Source organism: Numida meleagris, chromosome 1 (genome assembly GCF_002078875.1).
Source record: "Numida meleagris isolate 19003 breed g44 Domestic line chromosome 1, NumMel1.0, whole genome shotgun sequence".
Lineage (NCBI taxonomy): Eukaryota > Metazoa > Chordata > Aves > Galliformes > Numididae > Numida > Numida meleagris.
Genome location: NC_034409.1, coordinates 61,178,947 through 61,205,442, shown reverse-complemented (window position 1 = coordinate 61,205,442; position 26,496 = coordinate 61,178,947). Strand labels below are relative to the sequence as shown.

Genomic DNA, 26,496 nt, shown 5'->3' with positions numbered 1-26,496 from the left:
ATTTTTCTTTTATCTCTTAGAAAATCAATCTCCTTTTTTTTTTTTTTTTTTTTTTTTTTACCAGTTCTTAGTAATCACTATGCAGCTGCAGAATTACAAGAGAAGGATTACAAACACAGGCTGGAACAAATCAGAGTTTTCAACAATATTTAGCATCATTGACAAGGATATGAGTAAGAGAAGATGAGTGATAACCCTAGAGGCACTGGCAGAAGGCAGCACATGCACAGCATGTAGAGCAAGAGTAGGGCAGGCCTGGGGGGCAGATGCACGTAAATGAACATGCAACACGTCCCCATCATGTGAAGTTGCACATGACCTTTTTCCTGTTGACTCTGATGAAGGGATGCAGAAGGTAGATAGTTAAATCACTAGCTGTGATGTCTGCAGTACACAGTGAAGGTTCACACTGGAACAGTCTACTCTCACTCCTCAGTGTCAAGATGTGGTTGCATGTTGACCAAAAACTCACCCTGATGGTGTGGTATGTAGGGTTGCTGGGGGGAAATGGTGGTGGGGCAGCATCTACTTGTTTTACTCATGGATGTTCAAAGACACCTGCAAGGCATGCAACTTGCTTAGCCCCATGCTGCAGTGACAGAAACCATTTGGCTGCCTTTGGAATGGAAGGAAGTGAGCAGAATGAAAACTATTTGTACTGGACACCACGATGAGATTTCATTATGGTCTTACTGCTTCTTTCTAAGGGATTCTGGATTCCCGAAGGAAAACAAATTGCCAGAAAAGTTCTTTCTGTGCATTCTCCAGGTAGCTGCAATCATTTTTTTCATATGGAGATTTCATTTCCACAGCACAGTGCTTTCTCAGTCAGTTCAACGCTACATTCCAGACAATACAGGCTTGCAGCCTTTCCAGAAACACCAGGTAGTCCAGGGCTCCTTGCTCATTTAGCTGTCAAATATATAGCTGATGTAAGAAGTGCTTTCTCTGGTTTCCTCTCCATTTCTAGATGCACTCCAAGGGAATAAGTGCAGTTGTAAAAGTGAAAGAGCATTTATGATCTGTCTGTAGCGGTAGTAGCCATCTCTTACCCTAGCTGGAAAATCCCCAACCCACTGCAATGACTCTGCTAACATTCCAGTGACCTGACTATTCACAGGGACGGGGTATTTTTTGATAGCCAAATCCTTAATTCTTTGTTGTGTGGGCCTGGATGGCCCACAGAGGCTGACGTCATTTGACCACATACTGTAAGACACTAATCGCTTGAGCTTTTGCCAGAGTAAAATATGATAGCTGAGCACCGATCGAGATTTCTTTTGGAATCAGCATCAACTATATATGGTACTATTCAGCAGTGGCATGCATTCAATGCCTGTATGCATCTGGCTAGTAGGTTGCTTTTTGTTTTTCCTATGGATACATTTGCCAAGATGAAAAATCAGAAAAAACGTAAACAATTTCCAATGTGTTCCCAACTGCTGAACTATGTTTTCTGAACCACATTGTTGAGTAGTGAACTAAACTTAATGAATATTCTCTTGGGCTGCTATTCAAACAGTGACTCTCCATTTTCTTTTTTGATTATGATCTGTAAATCACTAAATATTATCAAGTGGGGCTCTACACATGCACAATCTGGGTTCATTACAAAGCAAGTCATACTGGGCAGTTATTTCTTCCTCTCTAGGGGTTTGGAAATTTAGCCTGGAACAATATCATAGTCTGTTTTGGAATGAAGAATACGCTAGAAACAAAAACTGTCCATCTTTCCAAATATGTGCTGGTGTTGCTATTGCCAGTTTGACTCAAGTATGACACATGCATATTTCACAGGAAAGGCTTTGGTGGTTTTGGGTGTTTTTTCTTTTTCTTTGTTTTTTTGTTTGGTTGGTTTGTTTTGTGTTTTTTTTTTCCTCCCTCCCCAAGCAACTCAGCGTTCTGAAAGAACTGATGATGAAATATTGAACAAGCTTTGTTAACATTTACTTAGAGCAGTATAACATCTTGGCCAGAAGTTTAAAAAAAAAATCTTGGTACAGGATCACTTTCTATTAGAAAAAAAGACAGTTCTAGTAAATATTTTCAAAGCTGTGTTGATTCAGCTAAAACATACATATAAGCTTTCCACCTAAACGTTTCAAAATGAAGCATTTCATCTTTTCACTTTGAAATGGCTGTCTGTTTTGGATTTGAGTGTTCTGGTATTTTATGTCACAAAATATTGTTGACATTAGTTAAAACATTCTCTCAACATAATATAGATATTCCAGTTTTAAAGCTTGTTGGGTCCCCCACTTCTTCAGTCTTTTCTTTCCCAGGCAATTTTGAAATGCTTTGCCACCATTCCAGATCAGAACAAAATAAACCGAATGTAGCCAAGTAATCAGTGCATATTACGCACTCTCCTCTGGGCCTGAGCCACACAGGATCTGGATCAGTTACAGCTTTCTGCTGAAGAACTTGGCTCTCTGGCTGAGGCTACAGGGACCTACACACTCAGCTTTGGATGCTCTTGAGTTAATATTTCAGTGCCAGTGTTGGCCATCGCAACGGTTATCTGTACTCACTGGATTTAGTCATCCTGGAGCTGTAAAACCCACTGAGTGTGTGGTCTTAGTAAATATAGAGCAAATTCCAAACTCTGCAGCAAGATATCTTGAATAAACATTTTATACCTATAATACACTCATTAATAAAATGGGAGACTTCAGGTTTTGAGTGTGGCACAGAGAACTGAGATTTTCTGCATTCAGTAGGTTTCATTTTCCTGACCTTGGAAATAGAGAGGACGAGCAGAAAGCAGTCAGTTACCTGCCATGTATTTATTGATTATATAAAACTATTGGTTGAGATACAAATTTTCTCTAGCCGAATACAATGATCTCAACTACGCTGCAGGAAAATCAATTATGGTTGTTAGGGCAGGTAATTGAGGCTGTTACAGGCAAACCCCAGCAAGAGTTGGAAATTTACAAGCCAAAACCAGCTAGTGCTCATGCAGTTCCAGCATGTAGCAAGAATCAACCTCTTTCTAGTCTGTTCTCAAAAGGTTAACTGATTCAAGCACTCTTTCATACAGTTTTTGTGTAGAAGAGTGAAGCAGAGAAATGTCCTGGTTCAGAACTTAAATCAGATAGTAGCTATGTCTCTGACTTTTTATGCAACTTCCAAATATTCAGATATCTCTGTAGGTGTTTGTAGTCTGCAGTTTGGCATTCCAGGATGAGCTGCAACAATGCAGTCAGATGGATTTTATATGCCAGCTTGCCCTCCAAACAAAGGTGTCCCACTGCATGCAATGGTATGCCATGAGTTCTAAAGTAATTTCTCAGATCTTCATAACTCACCACTGTCTTCAAATTATCAGAAAGTTATTGAGCTCATGGAGCCACACATGCAGCCCTCTGGAGCTCCTGGTTATTCATACAGTTGAAAGGAAGGTCACACAATGCTGAGGCCAAGAGCTGGATGTAGCACTTTCAGGTGCTGTTCCGTGGTTGCACGGTACCAAAGTAACCATGACAGGGAAGACAAAACAGGAAGATTCTTCAGGTTGTTCATAGAATCAAAGAATCGTAAGGGTTGGAAAAGAACTCTAAGATCACCTGCTCCAACCATCATCCTATCCCCACCATGCCCACTGACCACATCCCTCAGTGCCACATCCACACGATTCTTGAACACCTCCAGGGACAGTGACTCCATCTCCTCTCTGGGCAGCCTGTTCCAATGCATCACCACTCTTTCTAAGAAATTTTTTTTTCCTAACATTCAACCTAACCTCCCCCAGTACAACCTAAGGCTGTTACCTCTCCTCTTATCATTTAAAACCCAGCCAGCCTGTCACAGTAGCATTAGTATATCATCAAAGCCTTTCTCAAGGGACATTAAGCCATACACAATCCTACTAACTCTCCACCTATATCATTGGGATTTCATAAAAGTTAGGTGAATTAATTAAAAAAAAATCTTTTGATGTCAGGATATGACCAGATCTGAATGATATGCTGCCTTCACTGTCTGTTTAATGCTGTAGTTTATTTTCTTTTCAAGTCATGCTACATTATTCATAGAGAGAAAGATAATAAAGGATACAAATATGTTGGAGATATTTTAGAATATGTGCTGTTCTCTGACGGGAAGCTAGGCAAAAGCAAAGGAAAAGTCACTTCAGAGAAAACATGCCTTCCTCTTTTTTTAAACAATCCAGCTCTAACAGGAATGTACATTACCATCAACACGTGGCAAGGTCCTTCCTGGTTCTGGAATCCCTTAAACTCACACTTTTTTTTTTAGTATCAATATCCAGATCCCACAGAGCTGTTTGAACAGAGCTTATTATAGAGTAAATTATTTAATTTAACAAAGTAACCTAAGTCTAACTGTACTCCCATTGTAACAGAATAGCTGCTATATCAGCATAAAAGCTGACTGCAGTTTGCCACTGTACAGTCATACATTTCAAAAGTTCAAGAAGAGTAACAGACATGAGTCCTTAGGGATCATTAAATTATTCAGTGTCACCTCCCATGTAAGGCTGGTGCTGTACCATTTGCTTCTTCTGCACAGAGTTAGAGTAACTGGCATTTGACTAGAGCATATAAGGTTTCACATCTTGATATGAAGGTTTCAAGAGGTGGAGAATTTACCCCCTCTCTTGGCAAATTACCTCACAGCCTTCATTTCTAATTTAAACTTAATGTAGATTCTGCTTCCTGCTGTAGGATTTGAATATGCATTCTCCAGCAACAATACCAAGTTGTTTTAGGGTAGACTCTGCTACTTACTAAATCTGAATTAAGTCTTCCTTTAAGGCGATCAGCTCCTTAAAAATGAATAAGTATCAGATCTCGTTCAGTATCCCATTGGAAGACATTTTTTAGTATTTTCATAATGTATATAGTTCTTTTCCTCTGTGCTTTCCAAATTTTCTGGATTTCTCAGCTAAAAAACAAGACAGCTTGTTTCTCAAGTTATTTCAGAATTAAACTAATGAATCTTGTGAATGTGGCCTTGCTCCTATCATCACTACAGAACTGCCACGTCCTACATAAAGCTCATATTCAGCTCTCTTTCCATTAGAATTCTTAAATCCACTGCAGAATCACTGCCTTTCAGTGGTATAGCTCTTAGTGGTCAAAAATTGTACTTCTCTTGTATTGTACATACACATTAATAAAAAGACCAGATAAAAAACTGATTATGGTTACCTTTATCTATCATTTAAAGTCAAATCAATGCAAATTTCTCTGACAAATCTACCTGGCAGGTGACCATGTTGATTAGAATCAAGACACCCAAACTGGATCAACTGAGACAGGTTGCACCTTGTGACAGAAAGTTGAATGATCTCAAGAAATGACGCAGACGAAAAGATTGAACTCTCTCAGCAGCTGTCAACAGGTTGATCCTAGCCTGGATGTTTCCAGCTCTAACACTTGACATCTGTGCCAAATCCAGCTATGGCACCAACTAATCCCAGCCACCAGAGAATGCCACTGGATTTGATAAGTCTCTAAAAGACAATCTACTAGAGCAGGGAAACATGTAAGGCAATAGACGTCTTCAAATATTTTACAAAATTTTTAGAACAGGCCCTCAAAAACCAAACCGCACATTATAATTGGTACAATATGTTATATCCCTTTTCCTTCTCTAATAGTTGATTTCTCTACTGAGCTTTTATACTATTTGCCTCTAGTGTCAAAGAAACTGGGTCATGATTACCCAAGTTACCTTGCCTTGCTTTTGAGTTACCACTCCTTAAAACCCGAAGTTTTCTTTATTGAATAAAAATCTTGAATAAAGGCTTAATACAAGATAGCAAGGGAAGGCTTCTCATCTCACATGGTTCTCTTTTGCATAACTGGTGCTATCCAGGCATGCTGGTTGTTTTTTCTTTCAATTCTTTATAATTGCTGCTTAACATCTTTCTTAGCAACTTAGGAGGGCTGGAAGGTACTTCTGCATTCCCATGAGGCATGATTACATCAGCTGGCTTCCTTCTAAACACAAAGGAGAACTATTGAATATTTCTGCCTTTCCTGTATCGTTAAGACTTTCCCAATTTTCTGCTAGCAAGCAGGCTATGCTATTTTTGGGAATTATTTTATTCCTGTTATCCTTTAAAACGCCTTGCTGTCCTTAGGCTGTGAGACAGAGACTTCTTTTGCTCCTGCTCAGGTCTTTCTCCTCTATCTATATTTCCACAGTCTCCAATTTACGTAATTGCTGCCTCCTTCCTCTTTCTTCTCCTCACCCCTGTTTATTTGATAGCTTTAATAGCTGCCTTTGCTTTCTCATTTAGTGAGGAAATGCCTCTAACCAGAGCAGTCTTTAACTACAATTTCATGATTGTGAATAAGTCATCAACTAAAGTTTTCTAGAATAATTTCCAGTTTTCATTCACATTTCCCTGTTTAGGTCTGTCCCAGTTTCTTTTCCCAAACACTTTCTTTCATCTTTTTTGTGGATGCTTTGGAAAACAAGTCATTTAGAAATTTGTGCTGGGACCAGGGTTCAGTTCTTGTTCTGATTTAGTCTAAGTACTTAGCCACTAGCAGGAGCTGCTAGGCTTATCATTGCACCCTATTTTCTAGGAATTAACCAGCTCTACTCGGCTTGAAAATTACAGGGAATTTGTTAGGTATTATTAATGGAGAACTGAAAAACTACAGGGAAAATTAGATTACAAACACTAGAAGTTCAAAGACACACTAAAACACTGTGAGTACTTAACCACATCAAACCTTGCAGAAGCTTGCACTTTCTTAACAGTAAAGATAATTAGATTGTGCTCTTAGTGAACTGCGTTGGATTGACAAGTCCGGGGGAAAACACCAAGCTACAAGACATTCATTTGACATGTTTTTTTTGTTTTTTTTGGTTTTCTTTTTGAGTACATTAGTGAAGAAAACCAAATGCATAGCAAATTCCAGAAAACTAAGAACAAATAAATGATCGTGGCTTTTCCTTCCTGTTAAGTACTGCTGTTTGAGAAGTACAGGGAAGCAAGGAGCAAGTGTTCCTGATGATACTGTAGAAGTCTACCAGGACTGAAAAGCCTAACTATTATGACATTAGGGTCTTGTTCACAACTGAAAATTGATTTAGGTAAGATGTATTATGAACATAAAGCCTACCAACTTTACCCAGCTAATTATTGATATGCTTTGATAGTTGATAAGTATGATAACAAAAAACAACAGGAGTATCTAACTATATATATACACACGTACACATATGTATATACACACAAATACACAGTTCCTAAATAGCTTTATTATTCTCTCCTTAACTCAAATCTAGTGCAATAGCTAGAGGAGAGTGGGGGAAAAAATGGGGAAATAGTCTAATAAACATTATACAAAGCTTGCTACAACATTGTAGCTTCACACTTGATTTTAGCACTGCTATTTATGAATAAAACAGGAACAAGTATGAATGGCATCAGCAGGAAATACTTAAGAATATGTGGAGGGCAAATTACGGCTTTGGTGTATGTAAAGATCAGAGATACGGTAGAAGGAAAATGAGAATTTTTAAGAAAAGACTGATTAAACCCAGACATGCCTGCAATTACATTACTTCAGACAATATAACTGCTGCGATGGAGTGAATTTTACATTTTATACATGATGTTACAGGGGAGGTAATCCCACTGCAGGAATAAAAAGTGGGTTTTTTTTTCCCACCAAAGCAGCCACTTTGTATTAACTCATTTTTACACTTATAATCTTGAATAAGAAAGATTCAGAAACTTCTGAGTTCAGTTCTTGCCAGCCAAAGAGGCTAGTAACTTAAACTATTAGACCCAACTTCCACTGGAGTCAACTTAGTTATCTTGAGAGCATAATGTTGAAATAACAGTGAAACTTTTCCCTCAGTTATGATGAAACCAAGGAACTTTTATCAGAAAAATGGTTTAACTGGGACAGAGAATGGAGCTAGCTACTAAATATTTCACTATAGAAAAAGATCTAGAATTTATACAATTTGGTGTGGCAACATGCTCATTTTCTACGCTACTGGCAATTCTTTTAAGAAAATTAGGTCACTTTATTTTTTATTTTTAAGAAACATTCATAAGGAGCATATGTGGAGATTATACATTGCAACTTGAAAGCAACACGCTTTTCTACGCTATCATTATTTCACATTCTAGAGTTGTTTATTTTTTCCCAGCATCTAACAGCTTTGTCAAATTGAAGTGCCCAGGCTTAGCCTAATGTTTATGGTTTTCTACAGTTGATTTCTAAATTAGAACCATCATGTTGTCATCATTCTCTGTGAGACACTGCTGTTTGGTTTTATTATTTGTTTTTCATTGCTGCTTTACATACTCCTTTGAATCATGGGAAAAATTTACATCAGATACAAGTTGGTTCAACACCCTCAACCCAATTCCTGGGAAAGGCTCTCTCCTGAAAAAAAAAAAAAAAAGCCAAACCAAAATAACAGGTACTGTAGGTGACCATATACTTGTTCTCTACCTAGGCTAATATGGATTTATCCTTACTTAACCTTCAATACCCATCTCTAAAACATACCTTTAAAACCTCTAAAAAAAAAAAATCACTATGATGGGGGTCATACACTCCAATATGTTGCTCAGGGAGGATTTGGATGGTCCATCCATTTAATCCTTTTGTGATAGGACCCCTAAGAAACCAAATGCAAATGTTGGCCTAGCTTGGAGCAGTGGTTTGGGCCACATGGTCCTCCCAAAGGCCGTTCTACCTCAAATTACTCTCTTGCATATGAAAGAAAAAAAAAATCAGTAAATATTTTTTAAAGCAGGGAAAAGAGAATACTTATGAAGCAAAAGACCATTTTTATTGGTCTCCCATTTAATATACACATCCTGACACAAGTGATTCTGTTAGGACCACTTGCTTCTCTAATAGCGACAGTGAAAGATGACAACCAGCTTTAATAACAGGAGCAAGACCATACCACATTTTGATTTGTGTTCCATTGGCAAGTGTGAAATGGCGCACTCTCACACTGCTGGTACTATCTGGAGTACATCTGAAGTCTGGCAAGGTCAGGACTAGCAGCAGAAGTGCAATGAGAGCTCATGTGGAAGGCAATGCTGATGGGCACAGAGGCTGAAAGCGTCAAATATGCACGCTGTTACTTTGAGTCCTTCCGTAAGACTGGCCACAGAAGAGGTTTTCCCCTTGACAGAAATGCTGTTCTTCAGTATGTGAAATAATTATGAGATGAATATGAATTGAAAGTGCACTTCCTCTTGACCTACTTCCCAGGCAGGGAAGCAGAGCTGGATGCCCTCCTGTTTAGGAAGGTAACATTATTTCTCTGCATTCCCTAGACTCCACAAAAGCCTCTACTGTTTGGTATCAACTACGTGGCTAATTATCATACCTCGTGTGCAGTTTCTCCTAATGATTTCCTTCCATCTCTTGTCAACACCCAGGCTGACTGACCAAACTGGTTCTCTTGGAGAGAAGTGTACCTCTTTACCCCATCAATAAATGGGCTTTTTAACTGTGAGGGTAAACACTGAGAATGATAGCGTGAGCTGGTTTGGGAAAATAGCAGATAATGCTGGAGACCTCCAGGATTGTGTGCAGCTGAATCCTACCTCATTAAGTGAGCAGACCTTGCTTTGTTCACAGGGTTTCAGGATGCATCTTTTTACTCCACCGCAAAAATCAGTTGCATGTTCCATTAGTGCTGGGGCCCCAAGTCTTCATGCATGAGTCCCACAGCCAGTCTCCCACACCCACAGCAGCTGAGGGTTTAGAACAGATGTTAATACCACTTCTCTGACAACGTACTTGCATGAGGAACGTAGGTTCTAATCTGCTGCTTTTGATATGTAGGTCTCCTTGCCCCATCAGAGGTCTGCATCACTCACTCTGGTGCCTGTAAAAACATGCTGAAGATGCCCCAGTACAGCTCTCACTGGCATTTCAAAGCTACCAACTATGCTGGCATGGCACACTGATGGGAAAAGCTGTTGGGTTTGGTTTTGGGAGGCTTTGGGTTTACAAGTGATTATTGCTGGCTGTCTCCTCTTCCTGTGGAGTCACTCCTCACCTCTTGCACTAGAAGTAACTAAACATGATACTTAGTTTAGTGGGCAATATCAGTGGTAGGTGAACAGTTGGACTAGATGATCTTAAAGGTCTTTTCCAGCCTCAATGATTCTACGAAAAGGGAGAAACTGCTGGGATTTTCTGATCTGGATAAGATTCCCACAAAATAATCTGTGTATATAAAAAACAGAACTATTTGCCAGTATGCTCAGATTATTATTTTCCAAGGTAAATGCCATAACTGATATTTTGCTGTAGCTGGCTGTAATTGTACCCAGGCACTGAGAACAGGCATCAAAGGTATAAAGGAGAAAAGAAAGCTCAGCAACACAGCAGATGACATGCTGTGAGATTCCTAAATTAGCGCTGAGCTAAGTCTGTGCAACCCCAACACCAAGTTGGGCTGGAAGCAGCGGAGAGCAGGGTGTTGCTAAATGATTGCTCAGTTAATCCATAACCTGAATAAACCACCCACAGATAAGTGAGAGCTGATGTTGTGTAAACTGCCAGAACACAGCCTCAATTCCAACTTCACAGGCAGTGGAGCTAATCATAACTCTGCAGTTCACAAAGAAAATTGTGCCAGGGAAGAATCTGATCAGGGATTTTCCACGACCTCTGTGTATGACACTGGAGATCATATCTTCTGCTTCTAACTTCACCTGGGATGGATTGTGAATCAGCATACATAAATCACCTGCCAAACCCTTGAGTACATCACTGATAAGATTAAAACGGATTCAAAAGTGCAAGTGTCATATCAGCAGCTGGAGCACATCTGACAGCGCAGCCAGAGACAATGGCCATTCCTCAAGTTGTTCAGGGAAATGATCTGCTTTTCTCACCTCACTTTCCACATTACGTTATGTTGCGTCTGACCAATGCAACCTCTGAGAAGTCTGGATATACTACTGAGTTCTCTCAGCTCAGTGATGTTAATTTTGTTCAGCTCTGAGCATCCATAGTTGCTGCTATGGTCTTTGACATCACTAAGCTTCCCATAACTACCAGTCAATCCAGAGATAAAGTTACAGTTCTAGATTTGCCTAATTTCAGTCTTTTCCCTCCCTCCATCCCCCACTCCAATGCACCGAGGCAACATCCCTCAGGTGGCACAGTTGTGTTGTCAGAAAGATATTTAATAGGGAATCTGAGATTTATCCACAGTAAGCTGTTTCAAAGGCATTGCTTTGGCTGTCAAAGCAAGCACAGCTACAGCTGAATTGGGCACTGATTCCCATATTTCTACAATCTAATTAAATATATCTTAAATACTTATATTTGAGAAGATTGCCTCTATAAACCCAGTCCAACCTACAGAAGTGTTGAGTATGTGCCTAATCCCCAAAGCCAACAGGAGCTCTTAGTGCCCTGGGACAGCACAGTGCACACCCCAGCACTGCCCCCTGCATACCTGATCCTACTTCCCCCAGGGGGTTTGCTGCAGCTCTCCGCCCCACAGCTGTCAGTAGCAGCACAGCTGGCCATGGAGGCACATACACGTCAAACAGGCCTTCCTCTGATGCTGGTCGCAGCCAGAAGGCCATTCCACAGCCATTTGCCTTAGTGTTGCTTCAGCTTTCCTCATGTAAAGCACTTCCTGTGACACTCTAGGTATATCAGTAAAATGTATCTTGGAGTTTCTAGTCACTTAGGAGGTGAATGAAAAAAAATAAAGACCTCTGACTGCATAATTTTGAGAGGGAAGCAGCAGGCTAAGCCTAGTGGTGTGGCTGCAAAGTTCCCACTGGTAATACCAGAAGTTCCAGCTCTGTTAGGCTCCTTAAAAGGAATAGCACTTCGCTTAATGGTTAGAAGAAATCACTGTTCATTTTGAAGTGAAGGAATTATAGGTCAGTTACCACTTCCATGAGCCTGAGACAGAATATTGGACTAGACAAGCAACAGCAGTAAGGCCTGATGTGCCAAGATGGACCTGGACAGGACACCTTGGCTCCTCCAGCTAAACAGGAAGGGGCAATCTGATCTTCCACCCCACGTGTGCACTCTCACAAGCACAGCTTCAGCCACAAGAGCTTTCTCAGCTGTCTATGAAGGCTTACTGGTTCATCATCTGGAAAGCCTGCACCACTTTTAGAGGTATAAAACTCTATTCTCTGAATGCTTATCTATTTTGAGATACTGGTCCCTTTCTTTTCTCTCTTTCTCAGTCTAAGCTTTGTCATCTGCGTCTTGGGTTGCAAGGTAATGCATTATATATTCCTGCTCTTGACAGATTTGAGACTAGTAGACATTCACAATTTAAGACTGTAGGGGAAAACTCACTTCAGAGAAGGATTGTTCTGACTCATTGCTCTGAAAATCGAAACAGCAGGAGGAAGTCTGTGCTTGCTTGTATTCTGCACAAGAGTTGCTCTGGATTTAAGTCACAGCTGGTTTTATTTCTAAAGCATATTTAACCCAACCTTTAGTATTGCTTTTACCTAAAACTAAAGAGCCACAGTAATAGCTGCATGAGGAACAGAACCCAAAGCATAATACTTGTCCAAACCTACTGCAGTATCTTTCTGTGCCGCAGGGAAGAGAAACTTAAGACTCCCAGAGGCTACAACTGAAACTTAGTATGTAGTGTTAAAGCAAGAGAGACAGCCTTACCTGAAGAGAAATTTTACTGGGATAACATGTGCCAGGTGGTTGATATTCGATATTCAAAAGAAAACAATCTAGGGCTACAGCAACCATTAAAAAAATAAATCAAATTTAATAAGAGCCAGTTTCACATGCATGACTGGCTTCTGAAGTAGCTCTTTTTACAGTGCTTCCCTCCTGGGCTTTGTTGTACACATTACTCACAACAATCTTCCAGCTACAACTCAGTCCAGGCTCTTGTGTATGATTTTAGTACAAAAGAAAAAGAACGATGAGTTCTAAAATAGATGATTGGTAGATGAAAGAGGAGAGAGTGCTCTGTGTATTTCTTCTGCTCCGTAGTCCCCATATATTTCTTTTGCTGTGTGGGTTCCTATGGCATTGTGTCTTGAAGGAGTTACATGAGGCATCTTTGAAGCCCAAAGAATTGCGGCTTTCTGAACTCTCTGCCCTCAGACTTCGATCCCTACGCTGCAGCTAGGGAGAGAAGCTTCCATACTACATAGTGCATGTTTGCAATATCTCCTCATTTATGTCTATCTAGGTAGCATATAAACCCTTTTACTCATCATCATATCTGAATTCATAATCCACTGGAAAACTGTTGCTAGCATAGGGTAGCTGATTGCACAACCTCACATTTACGACTGAGCACCACCTGCTGGTTACCTCGTGTCTCATTTAATCTAGCCATTCCTCCTGCAAGTAAAGGCTGAAATCAGATCCTAGCTTTTAGGAAGACAAGCTGATGGAAAAGGGACTGGCAGCTGTTAAGGAAGGACCTAGAGATTTCAAAGCTGAGCTTCTGAATTCAGCAAGAATACCCATGATGGGAAGGCGGAGGCAGGTGTAAGGGCACAGCTGGAGCAGACAGAGGGAGACAAATATCTCTAATCCCATAACATGGAGGGCAGTGGGGCAACAGCCCTCCCCTCTGCACCAGCTCCTTGGTCTTAGAGACCTACACAAAACAACTTCCAAGAGAAAAAAAAAAACAGCAGAGGTCATTTCCCTTTCTTCCAAACTGCTGACTGCCTTTATTCACACTATCAAGCTCTTACCTCATTCTCATTTTCATTGACTTCCCTTGAAGCACATGACTCTCTGCCTTGCCCTCTCCAGCACCCCATGGTTGAAATCCAAGATGTTGAGTTTCTTGTTGTGCCACTAACCTGGGGACCACCCAAGGGATCTTTCATGAACTACTTAATATGTGTTGCAAAGGAGAATAAGCATATTAGCTGCTATTATTAAAAAAAACAAGAACCACCAACAATAAACCACTGATCCCAGTAATTCGGTTTTGCCACTTTGTCTGATCTTACTTGAGTGGAGATGCTTTCAGAGCCACACTGGTGGAGCATAATTTAATCCAACATTGTGAACTTAAGTGAGATGGCTAAAGATAAATATTTCATTTGTTCAACTTTTGATGAACTCAGTGGAAGCTGGATAGAGAAGTCTCAGTGCCATTTTTCAGAAGAGGGACATGCTACTGGCCACTGGCTGCTTTGATTGTGATTTCTGCCTAGCTGCAATTCACAATTTATGTGCATTGTTACTGATATACTAATAGCCATGTTTATAGCACCCAATATCATTGGCCTGACTTCAGCATGGCTAGCTTTTACAACACCATCAAGCTGCAGTGAAAGATGGAAAGGAAAAGGAAAAAAGCACCTCATCCTATGAATCCTTCTGTCAACATAGCGAGCTACAAACCCAAGCAACAGGATGACCCCACCCTTCAAATTCCTTCCTTGTCTTTCTGGCAAAAGCCAAACTTAATATTTCTTATTACTAAGGAAAATCTTCTACTCTATAACCACCTTAAAACACCTCCCTGGGCTTTACTGTTCATCCTAAGGCACAGACTCAGTCCAACTCTCAATTAAATTATTAACAGGAACAATGGAATCAACGTTTCCCAACTCAGATGGCGCAAGTTGTTAAACCCATACAAAGCAATGTGATACTAGAAGCACTAATCTCAGATTTTCTTCCTGGCTACCCAGGGTTTTGTAAAGATGCTGCATTGGATCTCTCCTTTGGTCCTCATAAAGGAAGGGTTCCTGTGGTGGCTCTACCAGCTGAGTCCCCAGGTCTCTGGTTCCCAGTGATAACACCTTGCCCAAGAACACCAGCTCCCCAGTAAGAAGCAAGCCTCAGACACACAACATTGCTTGAGATCTTACTGTTGTGCTAGCCACCATACACAGGAGGGGTTTTCTTGTACTGGAGAGCTCTTAACGTATGAGAAGTGAAATGGTAAATATGTGGATAAAACTAGAAAAAAAAACTACGCCCAGAACCATAATTATGCAATAGCTGAGACACGACAGTTCTCCAGCCAGCCTCAGAGAGATGCCATAGGTGCACTCTGAGGTGCTCCCATGCACACCACTGAGCACACAGCCGCGCTCCATCCCAGCACAGCACCTTGTGTCCTCTCCAGGTCACCCACAGCTGCAGCATTGGCAAGGCAGAAGCCTTCCTTGGCACAGCAGGTTCCCCAGCAAGAGGCAGCCCCGCAAGCCAGAGCTTAATGGAAGGGCGTTAACACTAATTGAATCTGAACAGCCACAGCCATGCATCACCTTGCATTTTCTCGTGTTAAAGTACAACAGCCATTTGTTGGAACATCCCTAATGCATTTAAAAATCTTCCCAGAGACAGCTGATGTTATTTCTAAGTATGACAGCCTAGTGCAGACCTGAGATGTTGCTCTGCAGCCCTTGCTGTCCACTGCTGGAGACAAGCATCTATCCCTGCAACCCAGGTACCAGCTCACTAGTTTCTGCATTCAATACTTGGTTTGGCCAGTATTGACAAAAAAAACCACAACCAAACACATACAATTATAATTAAGAGGTTATGAAAGTTTAGATTGGCAACAGGACCTTCTTCTTTATTTCCTTTCCTCCTGATGGCAAAAGGCCTCAGCTGGCACACAACTCAGCGTGCCAGTTCTGAACAAAAAAAAAAAAAATCAGCAGATTCAGCCCTTTTAGATCCAGAGGTTGGTTCAATTTCCTGGCAGAGAAGGAAGCTGTGCCTGGCAGATTTTGAAGAAAGAGAATAGCATGCACCCAGGTGAGACTAAGTCAGCAGGGAATGTTTGGAAACACCGTAAGCAGTGCAATAGGAGGCAGAGACACTGACCAAAGGACGAAGATGTTGTGTTAGCACATGAAACTGGAAAAGTGCTTTGTGGATGAAAAAGCCTTATAAATAATGGAGAGACAAAAATCCCTGAGTTGCACTGTTTACAGATATGATTTCATCAGCTCTGCTGTGTTGAAACCCTCAGTCACATTCTCCCCTCTTTCCAGCCAGATTGGCACAGCTCCCTTCCTCTGGAGAACCCTGAGCACTCAAGGTGACCAGAGGCATGCATCAAAACCTGGAGATGAACCCAAGCTCCAGAGAGGCTTACAGGGGGGTTTATCTGTAAAACACTAAGTAAAGCTTTCTGGGAATTAAAAAAAAAAAAAAAACCTCCCCACTTTCATCAACTTTACTGGCTTCCCTGAATGAACAATTTAGCCCATGTGCATTATATACCAAACGTTGGAGCATATCACACACCTACAGCAGATGCTCACATAGGTGATCTCTAGTGAGAGAGGTCATAGACTATCTCAAGTTGGAAGCGACCCCCAAGAATTATTGAGTCCAATTCCTGGCTTCACACAGCACCACCCAAAAATCAGACCCTATGTCTGAGAGCATTGTCCAGAGGTGGCCCTTTTATAGGCAGGGAAACAAAGATTTGGGGAAAGCAAGCAGAATACCCTAAGACACACAGCAAGGCAGGGATGCATAGATGAGGCTTCCACACATGAAAATTAGTGTTGGCCCATAGCTGGTGTGGTTCTGAACACCAAGTCACAGGTCACAAGAGACCCTTGCCATGTGCTTGTCCTATTCCAGTAGTTTTATCTCTGGGCATCTGCTATGAACCAGAGTCAGAGGGGAGCCGACCCTTTGGTCTGACCCTGCACAGCTGTCAGTATGTTCCCCCAGTTTCAGAAATAAGCCTGACCCTCAGCAATGGGTGCAGGCACCCTTCGACGTGGAAGAAGCTCAGATTTAAGACCTTGCTCTAGAAACATTTAAGAATCAAAGTGATTGATGCAAACACATTTGCTCTTCAGATCTGGCTGCAGACTGAGATCTGGTCCAGCTTTTTTTTTTTTTTTTTTTTTTAATATTTTGGGCCATAAGCCATCCAGCTTGGGGATTTATTCATCTTAACATGTTTAGCTTTGTAAGCACAATGCAGTAGTTACTGTTGTGCCTCCCGGCAGCTCTTCCATTTTCCACACACACACTTTTCCTGTAAAGCTGTTTTTAGCCTTCTCTTACCTCTTCTTTTTCTCCTCCCAAACACCAGAAGGAATCTGCTCTGGATGCTAAACACAAGTGACTTGAAGAGGCTCCAGCACCGATATCCTGGCTTTGGAAATAATTGTTCCTGCTGATCATATCACATGCATTCAATGAGCTGTCCTCTCTCTGCCACGCACTCCCACCCAATTGCTTCTGTTCAGCAACCGGGGACCATGCATCAGCACAGCTTAGTTGCTGGTGCCACTAAACGCTTGTGCCCCCCAAACCACCACTGCCCCTGAGCTACAGAAGGCGGCTCCCCCACCAGTGCCTTTGCCCTTCCAAGTAGCTGGAGGAGCAGGCAGGAAAAGAAAACTCGTCTTCTATTCCAGCTCAGCCCTGCAGCCTGCCAGTCGATTCCTGGATCCCCTCAATTCAGTATCATAAATACACTTAACGAGAGAGTTTAATACAGGTTTGGTCAGACAGTTACTTCTGCAGTACATGATTTATGCTGCCCTGTAGCACAGGCAGTGACAGATTCAAGGAACTCACCATACAGCTGTGCCAAAGGGAGAAGGGGGGGAAGGAGACATCACCCCAAGTGAAGAAAAGAAGCTTGGTAACTGGAAGAAATATTAAAGACAAGGTGAGAGGCACAATGTGGGGAAACAGCGAAGAAAATTGAAGGAGAGGATGAAAGGAGAGGGCAAGAGCAGGAAAGAAGGATGCAGACAGTTCGGGTCCCACAGGATGAGTGAGACGAGAGCTAGGAGAGGCAGTGCAACACACACGTGCCTGATGCAGCAAGCAGGTCTCTGCAGGCTGTGAGCTCTGCAGCCAGGCAGGAGGCACAGCCCTGCTGCTGTGTCAGCCGGAGGGCAAGGGCTGGGACAGGCTCTCATGGGGCTCCGCTGACTCGTGATTCCCCTCCTCCTCTCCTCTGTTGCCAGCCACCAGTTAGGTTTCATTGCTGGCCTCCCAGCTCCTGCGTGGAGTTGTAGCAGGAATGCAATGCAAGCATTGGAGCTGGGTCAAGGAGAGGCTCTGAATCATAGAAACATTAAGGTTGGAATAGACCTCTAAGATCAGCCAGTCCACCAACCACCAGTATTACCCACCAATCATGTCCCTCAGTGCCACATCCACACGGTTCTTGACCACCTCCAGGGACAGTGACTCCACACCTCCCCGGGCAGCCCATGCCAGTGCATCACCACTCTGTCTGAGAAGTCTTTCCTAATATCCAACCTGAACCTCCCCCAGAGCAACCTGAGGCTGTTCCCTCTCATCCTATCTGCTGACAGCCTCACCAACTGCACATTCACACCTTCACCCATACCAGCACCCCACCTGGCTTGTATGTGTGTGTGAGACGAGGTACAGGAGGTAGGCAAAACAAGAGCAGCAGCAAATAACTGCACACTTGGAATTGCTGGCTGAGAGCATCTCCTCATGTTCTGCCTGTAGAAAGGGAACCGTGCACCCTTCCTACTTTGTAGGAGGATGAGTTTCTGCTTTAACCTTCAGCAACCAATGTTTACAGAGTGCTTTGAAGGCTGCCAACCGGCAAATCCTGTGGAAAAATACCCTGGACACTGAATCTGGATTTCCCCTAGTGTCTGTTGCCCTGTTTGTGCCTCTGTTCTACTGTTTATCAGCTGCAGACCCTGCAGCATGCACAGCTTGCATTCAGGCCTCTGTTTCCCTTGGCATTCTCCAGCATTTCCCTTGGAACTGATGGGCAATAAGAGCTTCTCTTCAGACATCTCATCCTGCCAGAGCATTCCCACAAAGAGGATTATTGTCTGCATGCTTCTCAATCCCATGTCGTCCCACTGTCTCTTCCAGCCTGCCCTCCCCTGAAGAAAGGGACACAAGACCCATAAGGCACACAGAGCTGCAGTTAGATCGGCTCTATTTTTGCCCCCTTCTTTGAAAAAGGCTCAGTAGAAATTGTCCAAGCAACTCTATCCCATTTCTCACTGCAGGTAAAGGGGGTTGAGGCTCAAGTTGAGGGACAGGTTTGATTCAAAAGGAGCTCCTGACTTGATTTGTCTCCACATAAGCAACCAGGAACAGATGTCTCAGCCTCCTCGTGCCAGTCACTTGTTTGACAAAGGCTTTGTCTGATTTGTAGGGTGCCCTTGTTCTCACATCCTTCATTCCTCATTAATGAGATAAATTGTCAATGCTCAGCTCTGTAATGCTGCTGGGCAGAAGGCTGACTTCAGAAATGAGGAGTACGCTAAAAGGGATCAGGTTCCAAACCTTGCACATAGGTAGGCAGTGCTCTGCTGTGACAGGCTTGTGTGATCTTCAGCCAGCTGAGAGGGTGTAGCACCTAGATGCAGGATTTGAAGACATCCCCAGGATCAAGCCTTCTGCCGGCCTCCTTGTCCCAGACATAAGATACCTCTGTTCTGCTGCCCCAGACATCACTGAATCATTTGTGTTGGAAGGAACCCTTAAAGGTCATCCAGTCCAACACCCCTGCAGTGAACAGGGACATCAGGTAGCGATGTTTAACAAGTCCTGAACCCACGTGTTCAGTCTAAGAGTCCTTAAAGGCTCCCAAGTCTCATTTTCCTTCCAGCATCCTTTACCTCTTGCCTTACCCAAAGAAACAGACTTCACAAAAGAGCCTCTTAGTAACAACAGCCTTAATGTCAGAAAGCACATGAATTATATGCTTTAAGCTAGCAAAACAGTCCCCCAGAGACACTCAAAAACAACAGAAGAGGCTGTCTGTTTTTGTTGCCATATCCTCAGTTCTCTCAGCTGAACAGGCATTTGTCCCTTTCTCACTACAAGTAAAGGGGGTTGCAACTCAAAAGGAGGAAGCACTTCCCTACCCCCAAGCTGGAATCTCCTTTGGGAGCCACACATCTTGATAGTTCAGACCAGACACAGGCCTCCTCTTTTTGTTGCACATCTTTTTCACACAAAGGCAATCTACAACTGCCTTCTGAAATAGACCCCCATTTCTGTCCCATGCCCACACAACACTCTCCCAGGTTTGCTGGCCCTGCCCATGGCAGAAGAAGCCAGAAGTGCTCAGAGACACACAAGACCACCAGAGACAGCAGCACAGCTCATCAGCCATAATTCTTCTTCAGTGTTCTGCCTAGGGGAAGGTCGCATCCTATACTTCAGATGATAGGAAATGACCAAAGCAGCATTCAGTTTGATGCAGGTACATCCCTACCACCAGCACACACCTAGAAGAACCTCCCCCACACCCCACTGAACAAGAGAGGCCACTCAGAGGCCTCCTCCAGTCCTTTGCTCCATATTTATGGGGTTATCCGTCAGCCAGTGCTGAGGGCAAGGCTGCCAGCCTCCCTGACACCTGGGAGGAGGTTGACTGCCAAGGCTGAAGCCTGTTTGCTACACAGACGTGGTTTTCATTCTTCTTGAGAAAGAAGATCATAGCTTGGAGATTTATCTAAACCTTTTCTTACTGTTGACTTTGCTGATGACTTTTCTTTTTTAAAATCAGCTGAGGACACTCTGAGGAAGACATTTGTTTCCTTTCTCCTTTTTCTTTCATCACTTGGGTCAAGACAGCTAATGGAGGAACTCAGTTGACAAGGATGATAGAGAAAAGGCAGATGGCTAAAAGCAGCCAGATGACCTACACTTTGTGATGAGATCACCCACACCTCATAAATACCTATTTCTCTTCACTGATGAGACACATACCCAAGTGATTAAAGTTAAGTGTGATGAAGCCCACCCTGTTTCTCCAAGCATTTTGGCAGCTGATGTTTTGAAGAAATATTGCCCATAGCTTCAGGAAAAAAAACATGGATTGTCACATCTGCTCTGGTGTATTGTCTAATACAGGAGCCGGGAGAAAGTGTTTAGAGACAGCTCAGTGGTGTGTACTGATAGGACAAAGAGTGATGGCCTAGTACTTGAAAATAGGAAGTTCCATACAACCACAGGGAAGAAATTCCTTACAGTAGGGGGTGATGGAGCACTGGAACAGGTTGCCCAGAGAGGTTGCGGAGTCTCCTATGGAGATATTCAAGACCCACCTGGACACCTACCTGTGCAACCTGTTGTAGAGTACCTGCTTTGGCAGGGGGTTTGTCTTGATCTCTTGAGGTCACTTCCAACCCCTGCAATTCTTTGATTCTGTAAGATCCCAGCCACTGACAGTCCTTTAACTTCAGACCCAGAGAGAAGATTTCCCTCTAATCCCCTGAAGTTTGGGGCTTGTCTGCACCCTGAAGGAAGAGAATTTAATATTGCTTGTAAAATCCCTTGCACTGGGTAATCTCCACTATTGTAGCTCTGGACAAGCTTATTTTCCACAAAAACACTATTTTTATAACCTTGCTGAGCTCTTGATCACCACAAGTGTTTTGTGCCTATTAACGCTGCAAGATGTGAGCGTGAGGGAAAACTGGGTTCCCCTGGGTTTTAAAACACCAGGTTTTAACTCTTTCCCAGGTTTCTGGATAACCCTCATAAGGATGCAGCAGTCTGCCTGACATGGACAGGCCCATCAGCTTGCACTTGTATAAAGTCTTGCAGTTTCTCTCATCTCCCCAGGCCGTGAATCCTCATCTGCGGACTAATGGGCCGATGAACATCAACCACTACGCAACGAAGAAGAGCGTGGCCGAGAGCATGCTGGATGTGGCACTGTTCATGGCAAATGTCACCCAGCTCAAAGCTGTGCTGGAGCAGGGGACTTCCTTCCAGTACTACACCACCCTCATCGTGCTCATCAGCATCTCCCTCTTCTTCCAGGTGGTGATTGGGATCCTCCTTATCATCACTGGTAAGGCAGCCACTGAGATACGCACATCCCTGCAGAGTACTGCTGGCATGGGGATGGGAGGCAGAAGCCCTTTGCCCCAAACCTTTCTCCTGGCTGCAGCCAGGGCTCTGAGAAGGTTGAAAGCAGCTCAACACTGGTGATGTAGGTCTGCACTACTGCACCATTAAATCACCTAGGTTGAGATAGACCTTCAAGATCACCAAGTCCAACTGTCAACCTGACCTACCAAGTCCCATCACTAATCCACATCTCTTAGCACCATAAGGCATGTCCCTTCATGCAGCTCCTGCAAAAACCACATTTTAGCATCAGCTTTCACCTTACCCAAGCTGAGGCCTGAAAGAAAAACATAGGCAGATATATTCCCTATATTACACTGACATTTAACTAATCCCACAGTACTCCTGGTGCCACATAGACCGTATGTTAACAACGGTGTTTCAGAAAGGCTTGGCCACTGTTTCATCTGAAGCAGGAGTTCGTACATCTCTGCCTCAGACATGCGTCCATTATTAAAGTGAGCAGAATGCTACCTTTTCCTGTACATTGTACATTTTCTTTATACGGGGCATGGGATCTGAGGCTACAGGAAATCCTGAGGCATGTTCTTTCCTACGTTCCACATGCCTTTCCAGGGGTACCACGGACTTTTGCCAGGAAGAGAAGGCTTGCAGGGGTTGATGGACTTGGAGTCAAGACAGAAATAACCTTTTGTTTTTGCAATGAATCACACAGCTCGGTTGAACCTGAATGATGTGGCAAAACAACCCCGCCTGAATATACTCAACAATGCTGCAACAGCTCTCATCTTCATCACAGTCATCATCAATATCTTCATCACAGCCTTTGGGGTGCAGAAGACTGGCCTCTACCCTACCAGGAATTTTCGATCTTATTAAGTCAAGTGGAAGCAGAGTCGGGTAAGAAAAGGGTGAGCCCCATCACTGCCACAGCTCTCAGCCTCTGAAAACATCATTGCAAGGAGAAGCAAAAGGCAATGCTGCCTGAATTCACAAAGTCTCTTCCCAGAACCTAGTTGATATCCTGTGGGCACATGGGGTCACTGAACAAATTCAGAGAAGGAGGATTTATTTGCTAGGTCTATAAAGGAAGAACACCAAACATTACAACTGCTCATATTCATCACCAACAAGCAGTTCTGTTCTCGGAAGACTGCAGATCTCAGGCGGATGCGATAGCAGTTGTGATTGGGAGCTAATTTGGGGAAAGAAAGTGAGATGTGTTTTGGGAGGTATCTGAAGATAGCAGCATTACCTGAGCAGAAGAAAGTGCTTGGGAGGCAGTGGGAAAATCTTAACAATGGTCAGTGTGGTTGGCAGGGGTCATTTTAAGAAGCTAACTCTTGAGAGTATCTTGTGAATAAGATCCAACCTAATGCTTGGGTTCAGACATGAGGTCAGATGAGGTCAAGGTGCTTTAAGTCAAGAAGCAGAGTTCCTGTTTGCTTACTTGTCCTGCAGTGTGTAAACACAGCTTAAAAGGAATATACTAGGGCAAAAGCAAGCAAGAAAACTTGCTAGACCCATGATACTCAGTGGGAAGGCGAAAAGCCTCCATAAAACACTACTGGCTTAGGATCTAAAGGAGTGGGAGTGCTGAGGACCTGCAGCCCCCACCTGTGGTGTGGCCATGGTGCCAAGTGACCCACTATGCTCTGAATGCTCCTCTCTGCCCATGCAACATGGAGAAGCCTGCCACAACCTTACCATCATCCCTCATCTTTCTTGCAGGAACTGAACAGCACAACCAATGGGGGAAAGCGCTCCTCAACATTTTGACTGATCTCAGCAGGATCCCAGCAAAGAATCCAGAGAACACAGTTAAGCTTTCAGAATCATATGTGTTTTGTGGCATACCTGCCCCTTAACTATAGTGCCTATGCAGTTCTGCAGGGGTGAAGCTTTGCATTGCTTTTTCAAAGCTAGAGCAAACTTTGCAGCAATCTCTAGAGAAAGCTGCAGAAACAGTAGCAGGTACACAATTTCAAAGCACAGTTCTCTAAATCTAATCTCTTTCTTTAGCTGCCTGCTTCACATAGTCAATATTGGCTCATTTTGTAGAGAAGAGCAAACAATGTACTTTGTAGAATAAACAAACAAAATATCCAGCTTTTTTGGTTTTCAGCATGATTTGCTGTATCTATATGTAGATAGCAATGCTGTCTAGTACTTTACCTCCCAAATGTAGGAATGGATCTCTCAAACTGAAAAAAATTATCACGGGAGGATAACAGAGTATGCACGTGTCAACATGCTAAGAAGAGATAAAATATTTTCCCAATTGTTTAAAAATGAGATGAAAAACAGTTATGAAAGCAATCAGATCTTTCCAGTATTGAGAAGTTAACAGTGACAGAAAACAGATATTATGTTCTGATGTCATCAACAGGGGTGTATCAGGAGTGCTGCCTGAACAGCCTAACAAAAGGTAGGAGAGAAACATTTGGACGATGAGACACTTTGGTCTAATTGCCACAATGAGAAATGACAGATGTGTAGGGTATTACTTCATTTATAAATGACCATTTTAATTTAAGGTGTTATCACTAACATCAGTTTGTTTAAACATGTAATCTCCACATTGACAATGTTGGGAACTCTTGTTCTGGACTGAAAAGATTCTCCTTTAAAAAAAACAGTCTTTGAATTAAAGATTTTTCAGATTTTCTTGAAGTAGTAAACATTTTGTATCCTAAATTTTATAAGTCCATGGTCATGCTAATTGAGATTTTAACAGCCTGGTGTAAGCCTACTGAAATAACAAAATGCTTTTCTGATTATTAAATGTTTTTTTCCATTCTATAGCAGAACCAGTCTATTTCATTTTGCAGATTCTTATCACAACTGAGAAAGAAATGTCACAAAGAAGTCCAAACATCAGTCTTCAGAAGCAACTGGGAGTGACTGACACTTGAAAAAAAACAGATACAGGCAGATTCCATTTACACTCCATATCTGACTTCACAGAACTAAATTTGTTTAAGAGGTGGTGATTTTTTTCTGGAAATAGTGCAGATGACCTTGCCAACAACAGCATGTGGGAAGGCTACAGGCCCGCATCAGGTTGTACCTGCCAGTCACAGTGGCTCTTTCTGCAGCTGAAGGACAGTTGCACAGAAAAAGAGCAGAAAGCAACGATGTGTTATCAGAATTTTAATTAGCAAAGTTGAGCCCCATCTGGATCCATTTTGTGCATCAGGTAAGGTTCTCATCTTCCACTTTGGCCTAGAGATCATAGAATCATGGAGGTTGGAAAAGACCACTAAGATCATCAAGTCCAACCACAGACCCACCACCACAATGTCCACTGTGCCCCTCAGAGCCACATCCACACATTTCTTGGACACGTCCAAGGACAGTGAGTCCCTCACTTCCCTGGGCAGCCTGTTCCAATGCATCACAATTTCTTCTGAGAAGAAACGTTTCCTAGTATCCAACCTGAACCTCCTCTGGTAGAGCTTACAGCCATTCTGCCTCATCCTATCACTGTTACTTGGGGCAAGGGGCTGATCCCCACCTCACCGCAACCTCCTTTCAGGTAGCTGCAGGAAGTGATAAGGTCTCCTATGAAGCTCCTCCAGACTGAACAATCCCAGTTCCCTCAGTCACCATAACACCTGTGCCCTTCTCTGGATACACTACAGAGCCTTAATGTCCTTCTGGCAGTAAAGGACCCAGAACTGAACACAATACTTGAGGTGCAGCCTCACCAGTGCCAAATACACAGAGACAACAGGTCTAGAGTGACAGTAAGCTTACCGCCTATCTCAGGCCTCAGTCTCTGAGGACTGCAACAGCAAATAGAGGCTAACATGCCTGAGAAGCCTCTGTTACCCGGCTCTTCTCCAGGAAGAGGCAGGAAAACTAGTTTCAGACACTGGAAAACCAGCAGCTAAGGGCTTGTAGCCACTGCTGGCCAGTGGAGTTTATGCAAACGTAAAAATATATATATATATATATATACAACCTGTGTGCAGACCTCCAATCCTGTGACTTGCTACTTCATGAAGGCCAAGTAATGGGTATTGATATGTGAATGTAACAGAAGGGAAGATTTGGCTGAGAAAGAAGCAACAAGAGAAAGTTTGTTATCAGATCTTGACTACAACATCACTGAGGCAAAGAGGGGCCAAGTTTTAATACAAAGAAGCAGTTGCCATGAAAGAATACCCAATGGCATAAGCAGCGCCCAGGACCCAGCTCAGGTCTAGGCTCTCAGCTACAGCCTTCTGCAGGAATTACCCCTTTGCAAAGCAGACAACTCAACTCTCTGTGTTATTGCTCTACAGTACTTCTGCATAGAAAAAGACAGTAGCAAATAAAGCTGCTTTAAATCAGTTTAGGATCACCCACAAAAGACAGAGGTTGCAGGCCAGTAATAAAGAAAGAATTACTTACTCCTTTGCAAGGAACAGGGCTCACCAAAAACGGCCATCACCAGGTGAAAATCCTTCCCTTGTCCTGGCCAGCCCTTAAATGAGGTCAGGGTGGAGTGGAGCCTGGTTCCATTCCACCCCTTCTAGTTGCACAGGTGAATTGCTTTCACCTGTGCTCCCAGGGCTGGCTACACTCTTTCACCAGGTGCTTAATCACTGGTTCGGGTTGTGACCTAACAGTTCCCATACATTCTGCTTTGCTGGAACATGCATTTATCCAGTATTTCTATCGTATTCCACAGGATAAGTCTCAGCAAAATGGATGAAAATCTGTT

The 26,496-nt window shown here is 42.9% G+C and overlaps 1 protein-coding gene and 1 long non-coding RNA gene across 4 annotated transcripts in view; one reads left to right on the top strand and one right to left on the bottom strand.

Moving 5' to 3' along the window:
- LOC110395336 overlaps positions 1 to 6,891 on the bottom strand; it is a 14,968-nt gene extending 8,077 nt beyond the window's left edge. The window contains exon 1 of the long non-coding RNA XR_002436342.1: positions 3,312 to 6,891. This is a non-coding gene — a long non-coding RNA (uncharacterized LOC110395336). The remainder of the gene's footprint in view (positions 1 to 3,311) is intronic.
- NINJ2 (ninjurin 2) overlaps positions 1 to 24,466 on the top strand; it is a 43,488-nt gene extending 19,022 nt beyond the window's left edge. Inside the window, exons 1-4 of one of the 3 annotated variants that reach the window (XM_021389556.1) lie at positions 7,076 to 12,128; positions 21,534 to 21,765; positions 22,501 to 22,685; positions 23,517 to 24,466. In XM_021389556.1, coding sequence (XP_021245231.1) covers positions 21,567 to 21,765; positions 22,501 to 22,664 — 363 coding nt within the window. In that variant the 5' untranslated portion in view covers positions 7,076 to 12,128; positions 21,534 to 21,566 and the 3' untranslated portion in view covers positions 22,665 to 22,685; positions 23,517 to 24,466. Of the gene's footprint in view, positions 1 to 7,075; positions 12,129 to 21,515; positions 21,766 to 22,500; positions 22,686 to 23,516 lie in introns of those variants that run through there. The other 2 variants (XM_021389545.1, XM_021389535.1) reach the window with 2 other exon arrangements.